The sequence below is a fragment of the Anguilla rostrata genome, chromosome 4 (genome assembly GCF_018555375.3).
Source record: "Anguilla rostrata isolate EN2019 chromosome 4, ASM1855537v3, whole genome shotgun sequence".
Classification (NCBI taxonomy): Eukaryota; Metazoa; Chordata; class Actinopteri; order Anguilliformes; family Anguillidae; genus Anguilla; species Anguilla rostrata.
In genome coordinates this window covers 12,027,496-12,037,730 of record NC_057936.1, presented here as the reverse complement: position 1 = coordinate 12,037,730, position 10,235 = coordinate 12,027,496, and the positions used below count along the sequence as shown (strand labels likewise).

The 10,235-nt window shown below is 39.2% G+C and overlaps 1 protein-coding gene across 1 annotated transcript; it reads left to right on the top strand.

Annotated features, from left to right (window-relative positions):
- Positions 1-7,014: 7,014 nt before the first annotated feature.
- On the top strand, positions 7,015-9,665 carry LOC135252504 (prostaglandin E2 receptor EP4 subtype-like). The gene is made up of 2 exons (XM_064330644.1): positions 7,015-8,169; positions 8,344-9,665. The coding sequence occupies exons 1-2, from the start codon at positions 7,318-7,320 to the stop codon at positions 8,968-8,970; spliced, it is 1,479 nt and encodes a 492-aa protein (XP_064186714.1). The 5' UTR covers positions 7,015-7,317; the 3' UTR covers positions 8,971-9,665.
- The last annotated feature ends 570 nt before the right edge of the window (positions 9,666-10,235 follow it).

Sequence of the window (10,235 nt, the reverse complement as noted above, 5' to 3'; positions counted from 1 at the left end):
TCTGCATATGTTCCTGACCCTGGAAATGGCCAGGCTTTGCACATTTGATTAATTGTGCATCCTAAGAGACTTCATACATCTGTCTGGAACTCACCTTTACAAGAAGGCAGGCCACTCTACAGGCAGGTCACTGTAGGTGACATCAAGCCTCCTGTTTTCTGATTCTCATTTTCCTGTGTCTTATTGAACGTAAAAAGCACAGCATTGTGTTCTGAATAGCTGCTGCATTCATGATCAATCTCTAATTTGATTTAGCAAAAAAAATCAAAATGCATGTCTCTGGTTTGCATTATGACTTTTCAGCCAGTAGTTCTTGCACACATATTCTGAAGTGTGCAGAAAGGAATTCATTAAGCTGAGTGCATGCACAATTCGCTAACAAATATGTGTACCAGCACATTTGACAAACAAGGGGCCTCTGGAGCTCATTAGCTGTTTTGCTAGATTGGTGACAATAAAGCAGGATTTAGAGAAAAATTCTTCATGCTGGTAGCTGATAGAAAATACAATGGATTGCTTCTTAAAAGCCTTGTCCAGCTTCCATGACTAAACTTTGAAGCAACTTGGTAGGATGGAGAAAGTGTAAAAAAAAAAAAAGATAAAAAAGTAAAAGTATAAATCTGAAAAGAAGCAGGTGAGACTCCAAAGGGTGCTCGTCCACTATGTCCTGGCCAGTGAAGGTGGCGGGGGCATATGCCTTCATCGTGTTTTACTGTATGCACTGCCCCTCTCCAAGAGAGACTGGAGGGAGATGATCTTAAATCAGGAAGGGCCTTCCATTCAGTAATACGGGGCTACAACTCTGGGGAGTGAGTGTGGTCGAAACAGACACTCGTGGCAGGGAAAATAAATTGGCACAGGCAACGGGATTTACAACCCGCAGAGAAATCTTACCTGTTGAGGAAAGGACAGAGAAAGAGTGGCGAGTTTGTGCTATTTATGGGGCCATAAATAGTGCCCCCAGAAGTACATCCCATTCGTTCCTCACCACACCAACATCACAAAACACACATGTGGTGTGGGGATGGCTGGTTTAAGCAGCCACACCTGCCCTGGGTCAAGCTAATTAGACCTGGCCAATTGGATAATTGGTGAAGAATTAGATAATTGGCCAGGCTAATTGGACCCAGGAACAGGAGTGGCTGCACCTGTGCGTAGTGAGGTAATCACTGCGCACAGGTTAAATCTGCCATCCCCACCCACACCAGGCTTCTGTCATGACAGGGTTAACATCCGCTCATTTGGCTATACCATCTTGCCAAACCCTTGTAAAATAAAATCTGGACTGTTGGAACATCTTCTCCCTGTGTCTCTGTGCTGGAGGGCCCCAAGGAAAGCCACTTCGGTGGCCTGTGGCAGGCGTGTTTGCCACAACACACAAAACAAGGGAGTCCAAATTGGCAGGTTCCTTCCAGGATCATATCCAGTCCACCTTTTCTGTCATGCAAGTTAACGGTACACTTAAATAGCACTACCTTCCTGAAAGGTTTTGTCAAAAATGAAGGCTTGGGTGAAAGACTTTAATTACTAACACTACAAATGTGCAACTGCTATTAGGCTCGTTTACTGTGTGTGAGAAAAAATACAAAGATGGGTAACATACTGGCACTTAAATACACTGTTTTTTTACAGGTAGGTGAGTCACAATTTTGATTGAATTCTACCCTGAAGGATGTGTAGCCAGAGCAGAGGTGGAACTGCCAAGGGACCTGCAGCTTATTGCAATCGACATAGCTGCAGTTTCTCAATGCATAACTCACTCGACTCAGCTTACCCATTAAAGACAAGCAACAGGGAAGGAGTTGGACACAAGCTAGGCTCACCGAACCTGAAGCTGTACGCTGCCCAGCAAGATTCAGGATTTTCATTTGCAAGACATGGGGGCTTCTGATCTACTTCCAAGTTCATCACTTTATATCGCGGCTCCTGGTTCCGTTGCTAACCCTCCATATTTTCTCCCGTCCTTTTTCAAACTGAGATGTGATCCAATCGCTTAGTTTTCCTCCTTTTACAAACTACTCGTAACTCAGAGGAGTGAGTAAAACAGTCACCATCCAATGCATTTCTCCTGTGTGTAACCCATCCCTTTTCACGACACGATTGATGGGTAGTGGTTTGAAATGCTCTGTAAAAATCATTGGGGTTCCGCTGCGAAGCAGAGTAAACTTATTGCATTTGTTGAAATTAATGGAATTTTTAAATAATAATAATAATAATAATAACAACAACAACAACAACAACAATCATTTATTTATGCATTTATTGATTTATATGTTAATTATCCCCTATATTGCTCAAAAACCTTTTGTCCATTTTGGCACACAGATAGTACAGGTAAAACACAACCTGGACACAAGATAATTTGCATGAGTTGGCCATTAGGAGGCCCTATAATCAGGTCCCAATATCAAGCCCCCAGCCCTGCCGTCCTGTTCATCTGAGAATTGTCAAGCTTGGTACATTGATGTACCTAATCATGAATGACATTTTTGACTCTAGGGTCCATACGCTCCGCCTATAATTTCTGACCATTTAAAATTTTTAAAAATACCTTAAAAAGACATCATAAGTTTGAATGATGCCAGTTTTTGGTATGTTTAGTCAGTGGATGTTACTGAACATATTTTGTGGAAAAATGAGTGATTGGGCAAAGAATTTTAGCAATAGAAATAAAATAATTCTTGAAATTTTGTGCATAAACTACAGCTGAAGTCTGAAAGGTGTGTAAGTCTGAAATAGTTGATATGCATCCTTTTTCATAACCAGTTGCTCCACCACGTTAGAAGCTAGTAGCGTCAATGACAAAATGGCAGCTACCTGTCAATATCAATTAATACCTTTTAAGTTTCCACTTGGGGGTTCTGAACAACCAATTTGACGGTAACAATATGTTGAAATTGTACGTTGTCATTGAAAAAAGTGCTTGAAAGTCCTTGAATTTCATTTAGGCATGCCAGTACAAACTGACCTACTTAATTGCTCTCTGTGTCTATTGAGGCAGCCAGTTCTAAATGTTGAATTAAATGTTAAAACAAGTTTAGACCTGAATTGCATGTCATCAACCCAGACCAGAAATTGTAAAAATAAATACAATTAGTCCAATTTCTGCTCCATACATACCTGATTTCTACTGATTTGACAGTGAAAATACCATAGCATGATTTCCAATGTTTGAGTATGGAGGTAAATCCCATAATGTGCAAACATGAAGTAGGTGCTCATTTGTTCATGAAGTAGGTGCTTATCTGTTCATGAAGTACAGTACGCACATTTAAATGTAATAAAATGTCAACACTGCTTTCCAAACGATTCTGCTTTTTCACAGACAGAAGGAATGGAATCCATCAGATGACAAGATCCTTATATAGTTGTTAACAAAACCAATTCATTTAAATGAAAAACTTTGAAGCTTTGAATTGATGATATTTTAGTTTTCACCAATTTTCATTGAAAAATCTGAATTGACCAGCACAACCATAGTTCTTTCACCTCCAAGGATCTGATGATTCTTGGGATAAAAGCCTGAGGTGTAGACTGATTACTTCAGTTCAACGGAAAGTGACATTTTACACATAGATTGGAACACGAGAAATTGAATGCGTCATTCCAGGGACACCTTGTATTATTGTATGTGGTATGAAAGGATGTTGCATAACCTTCAAAGAGATCATTCTGTGAACGGAAGACGTTTAACACCCCATTATCCCAAAGTGCATGCAGAGGGGAGATGGAGAAAACGAGACAAAATCGATATCTGGTGAGAGCAAATATGCCGGAAAGTCTGGCAGACATGGTTTAACACAGTGACAGAACTTACGAAAACACAGTTAGCATTGATTAAAACATGGGCCATCAGGGTGAATGTGTACCTCTTGTGTCACACAATGATAGCTTTTCTCCAGCAGGGTTCAGATAGAAGTCACCTACTTTTGTAGCACTGTGGTCATGCTGATGAAACTCACAAAGTGGGAATAACAATAAAAGTAAATGTCCTACATCAGGCGACACAATTCCAGCGGAGAATTTGTCACCTACTGATCGTTTGGCTATCTTCACGAACACACTGTGCATGTCCTTACCAAATAAATGTATTTTTGTAGTGATTGAAGTCCTTAGTGTCAAAGAAAGACCAACACAACTTCTATCTCAACAGTAGTTTGGTATCGAAACCTGGCCCTGTCATAGATGCTGTTGATACATATTTATCTTCTCCTTCTTCAGATTGTAACGAACATGCCTGTCAGGAAGGGCAGCTTCTTTTGGTGGCAGTGCAAGGGTGCCTTGTCTTTGAGCAGTTAAGGTAATACTGTGGCATAAAGTGTGAGTCAAGGGATCAATTTCCACCTTCAACAAAGAAGCTCTTTGACACCTCATAGTATTTTTCTAACAAGTTTCTATTCTATTCTATTCTATTTTTCTATTCAAGCTTCAATTATATTTCTTGAACAAAAATATGGTAAGGTTCAACAATATCATTTTTAAACTAAACTCCTTTTCACAACTAACTGTAAATCAACTGACAAATAATTCAAATAATTTGCTGCCAAATGATTCCACTGTCCTCAGGTAATTCTGAAGTAAGCACACTTCAGGAAAGCAGGCCAGTACTCTCTGAAACACGTCTATGAAATCTTTCAGCCATAACAAACAATGGCAGTGTCTCCCACACAAGTTTGTAAACATCTTCATTACACCCCAACATCCCTAAAACAATCCAGCATCGCCTGTGTGGTATTTGTTCAAATGTTATTTCATTTACTGTCCATGTGAAGCATACTTCCTTAATATTTTAAGTACAGTGCCTTTCATAAGTTTGGAACAATTATAGACTCCCATAATGTTTGGGAGTGCTGAGAATCGGCATGTGAATAATCTAAAATCATGGAGTACTGAGTAAAATCAAGACATAAATATGTCTTGGTCCAAACATTATGGAGGGCACTGTACATCTCAATTGTAGACAACTACTCCATTTTTCACATTTGTACAATCAGAAACATGCCAAGCAAGACAAATTGCTTCCCATAGCTACTACCAAACGGGCCTTTATCTGTGGCACACAAGAAGGCCAGTCGTGAATCAGGCACTCATATTTGATGAAATTCCCTGGAATGTGATCAAACATGAGAGCCAAGAAAGCCAGGAGCTGTGGGAAGGTCCAAAAATAAAGTCCCTTCTTCACGTGGAAATTTCTGGGATGTTTCTTTTCTTACTTGATAAAATATAGGTTCTAGTTTTGTAGTGAATCATAAACTGTAATGACCATTTTGTTGACAGAAACAATATATTTCTCATGCCTAAACAGACAATTCTTCAATTCTTCAGCAATACTATATAAGTAGAGACAACATTAAAAAATTATGTACCATACACAAATTATGTTTATATTTTTTAAACGGCAGTAAAATAAAAAATAGACTTCCATAAAAAAACTATCACTATAAGGTGCTACATTTGGGAAACATTTCCCTCATCTTGCGGTATAAAAATTATTGCATCCTAAGCTATTCACAAGTGTAAAATATTTAGCATCTTACAGAAACAACTGGAAGATTTCCCTCAATAGAGTAAACCTCTGCCAGCACTATGTAAAAGATATGCCAGTTCCACGTGTCAGATGTTCATGAAAAGTGAATCATTTCTTCCATGCCCATCAGATGCTTCCCATTCCGCCTTATCGCAAAGGTGCTCTACTGGATTGAGATCTTGAGACAGTGCAGGCCATTGAAGTAAAATGAAATTGCACCATTGCACCAGCTTGATATGATGCATGCTTGGTCAAATGGCGCATTATCCTGCTGGAATTATCCATTTGAAAAAGGGTAGACTGCAGCCACGAAGGGATGCACATGGTGCAACGATGCTCAGGTATTCAAATGATGCTCAGACCATCACACCGCCACCACTACTACTCATCTGCACCCTTGACACGAGGCAGGATGGATCCAAGCCATGCCATGCGCTTAGAGGTGGGGTGTACTTTGAGAATTCAAATAAATTGTATAAGCAGTACAAACATTACAGAATGTAGCAATACAATTTAGTGTGTAGAGCACATATGTTATAGCCTTGAATCAGGGTTTCCAATCACTGATGCATATTCAGACCATCAGACTGAAAACTCAAAAAAAAAATGTCACCATGCAAACTCTGTGCCCGTTTCATGGTATTAACATGCTTATTTGGTGATCCTCATTTACCCCCTGAAACAAAATCATGCATTTCAGACAAATATACCATCCAAAAAATACTAAAAAAATCAGTGATGTCTCATTAGAAGCTTTTTAATGATCTGAGACCACTTTTCAATTGAGATGATTTACATATTGATTGTAATGCTGTCCTTTTTTCCTTTTTCATTTATTTGCTCATGAAATCAACATCTTTACAAATCCTGTGCCTTTATAAGATTTCACATGGATCCAGAGTCTTATCAGGATATGTGAGAAAATCCCAATCTGCCCCAAGATCTTGTTCCTATTTAGGATCCTTGGAAGACCGTTAAAGATCCTGGAATTTTTTTTAATAGGGTATCCTTGCTACTTGAAAAGTACTAAAAACTGGTGTGTGTGAGTGTGTGTGTGTGTGTGTGTCTGTGTGTGCGCGCTTGCATGCATCCGTGCGTGCTGTGTGCGTGCATGTGAGTGTGTGAGAGCAATTGTATTAGGATAAAATAATAATTTTGAAGAGCATTTTGACTCTAAAATTGCCATGTTTAGAAATTATTGGTTTCACATTTTAAAGTAAACCTTGCAATAAAATTGATTCAATAAGCAAAATGATATTTGAAGGCACAAATGTGCACAATAAACAAACAAATAAATAAATGTATTTTTCTTCTGAAATGCGTGCACAAATAGACACATATTAGTAAAAATATCTATTAATTTAATCAACATATAAAATACAGTGAAATAAAAGTCGCAATAATGCATCAAGTTATCTTTGTAAATCGGGACTGTAGGCTTGTGGCGTCAGTTATTATACCTCTGACATCAGCACAAGCAACCATGCGAGGGCTTTAAAAAAAAAGCGCTCAGAGCAGAAACCACATCCCTGAGTTGGAAGAGAAGGTGAGCAACACAACAGAGCAAGGGAAGCGCCGCATTCACATAGAAGACGTTGTTATTTCGGGACTTTCGTCAAACAAGGCTGTCTATTACTTGCATGATCGAACTTTTTGTTTTTTAAAATGAATGATATTTGTGAATTAACAAGATCCTCTTTAAAGTGTGAATTTATTATTTTTATGTGAGACATATCTCACAGTGTTATTGCTACATATTTTAATTCACTTGCTTGGGAGTATTAAGCACCATGGATATTTACCTTTCGAATTCATCGTTGAATTTGTCAGAGCTGGACACCAAACAACCATCCACAGCAAACGGTTCCTCGCCCTTGCCACTTCGCCTGGAGTCGCGCTCTGTGGTTACCCCCGCTACCATGTTCACGGTGGGGGTTGTTGGAAATCTTATCGCTATAGTGGTGCTCTGTATCTCTAAAAAGGAACAAAAAGAGACCACGTTTTACACACTGGTCTGTGGTATGGCACTCACAGACCTTCTGGGCACCTGTTTTACCAGTCCCGTTGTTATCGCTACATACGTTGCAAAGCAGTGGCCAGGCGGAGAACTTTTGTGTCACTTCTTTTCATTTTCGCTGCTCTTCTTTGGTTCCGCTGGAATGTCCATACTTTGCGCCATGGCAGTGGAGAGGTACCTCGCCATAAACCATGCGTACTTCTACTCTCATCACATAGATCGGATGATGGCACGATTTACACTTGTTGCGATTTACTTAGCCAACATTGTGCTGTGTATTATGCCAAGCTTTGGTTTCGGGAAACACGTGAAGCACTTTCCGGGTACTTGGTGCTTTTTAGAATGGAGGGCAACGGAACCCCTAGCAGCCTCTTACTCCTTTGTATACGGAGGATTCATGTTGATACTCATTGGAGTGTCTGTAGCGTGCAACCTCGCCGTCTGTAGATCCTTGGTGCTCATGAGCCAGAGAACAAGGATAGTGAGAGCGGAGATCTCCGGTCAAGGCGGTTCGGGAAGAAGGTTTCCAAAGCTACCACCTGTGTTTTCAGCTGCAGAATTTCAGATGTTTTGGCTGCTAATATTAATGACCATCGTGTTCCTGGTTTGTTCAATCCCTTTAGTGGTAAGTTCAAACTACAAAAAAACAGGGAGGTATAAGATAAATAATAGATAATTTATATAGTAAAATTATATAGTATTTATTTATGATGATGAAATAATGCTGTATATGTGCCATTGAAAGATAACGTTAGCCCATATTGATACATAATCAAAGATGTCTTTTTTCATTTAATAGGTGCGGATCTTTGTCAATCAGCTGTATGGTCCGACCCACATATCTGATGGAGGGAAACCCGACTATCGCGGTGATCTTCGGGCGATACGTTTCGCCTCCTTTAACCCAATCTTGGATCCATGGGTTTACATCTTGTGCCGAAAAAACCTGCTGATTAAGGGCTGTGAGAGGATGAAGCGGTCTGTTGGGAATGCCAAAGAAGCTCGTGCGCGTAAAGTGGGCTGGGTAAGCGGCCAGCGTACACCCCCTTCTTACGCCGCGAGCAACACCACCAGTTACGCATCCCTGCGAAACGATAAACAGGACGACGAGCAGATTATCACTAGGACTAAATCATTTACCGATTTTACTGTGCAACAAACATGGGACTTTGAAGCGTCACGACCTAACTTTCATCCCTTCTGTATCGAACAGAGTGCTGATATTGATTTAGAGAAAAGTACAGCTGATGTCTCTAAACCAGCAGAGGTGAAACCCATATTGTGTTCAATTCTACAGGAATCCCCTGTCCATATCGCTGGGGATCAAGGGCATCCGAGATGCGGTCGGAGGCACGACGGCCAGCTTGAAATTGTCACTTGTACCTTTAGTACCCCAACCTCTTGCATCTCTGAAAAATGTATCTGAGAGTATGTCTTGACCTGAAAATACATTTTTACATAAATTAACAATTGAATGTCTGTATTGATTCCCCACAACTCATTTGATGCCTTCACTGCAAAGCAACAGAGAATTAATTGGAATACTGTACAACTATATTGTATACAACGAAATGGCTCCTAGTATGTCATTTCAGGTATCCTACTGTGTCCATTTACCTTGTGCAGGATGCCTTTGCTAATGACCAGTGTGGCCAGTGACACAATATGCCTCTGAGAGGTGTCAGTGAAGACTAAATTAATGTTCGTATAAAATATTTCAACATTTTCTTTGAGTTTGGTGGTTGATTATAAAAATTGCTATTCTTGAACACCAGGGTAGTTTTTCCTGCTGGAAATTTCCCTGAGTTGTTCTGTACGGCAATCGGCACTGATGTGTAATGGCAAAACATTGGTTGTTGGATGTTCAGTGTTATGGCAACACACATTAAACTGTGAACTTGGGGAACGTGGATATGCTTTAGGTTAAAGGCTGAATTTAGTTGTTTATAGATTCAACAAGCACTCCAGTCATCTGGAATTAATCAAGGACTATTTTCTGAGCACATGCTACAGGTTTGTTTTTGAATTGTGAAATATGAATAATTGTTTACCGATAGTTGGGTGAAGGAGAAAAATCAACAGACTTTTAGGTCCTGTAGATTTGCTGCTTGCACAACTATAATTGAATGTACAAATTTCCAATAAAATTTAATTTTGTATCATAAAGTTTCTTCAAATTATTTTTAAACCTAAATTTAAAAGAGATTTTTAACAGTTTTAATACATTTATTAGCACTGAAGGGATACACAGGACACCCATTATACACATGTAGTTTTTCATGTTTACAATCAGTAACCGAGACATAATTCTATGGTAACATGCTCAAACTGAAAATATGAATATTTTTATGACATACATAAATATTTAAAACCCATAGAAGAGATTCTAATCTTCTTATGAATAATGAATACAAAGAAACACTGTTAACCATAGTACATATGTTATGCAAAACCAAAGATTGAATATCAGAGTATAAGACGTTGTTTCAAATGAATAGTATTAAGGCTTCAACTGACAAATTGAAAAATCTTTCATGATTCATAGGATGATGATAATCTAGCATTAAGCAATGAATTTGTAAGTGGAAAGATACTGGAGACACCTCACTGTATTAACCCACCTCACATACATTACAACTGGCAGTGCACCAGAAAAGGAAATGGTTGCAGGAAAGATATGCCTGTTCAAAC

What these genes read in the sequence shown, in the direction of transcription:
- LOC135252504 (XM_064330644.1), top strand. Translation starts at nt 7,318, where the DNA reads ATGGATATTTACCTTTCGAATTCATCGTTGAATTTGTCAGAGCTGGAC. An exon ending in TTTGTTCAATCCCTTTAGTG is followed by an intron (nt 8,170 to 8,343) that starts GTAAGTTCAAAC and finishes TTCATTTAATAG; the next exon opens with GTGCGGATCTTTGTCAATCA.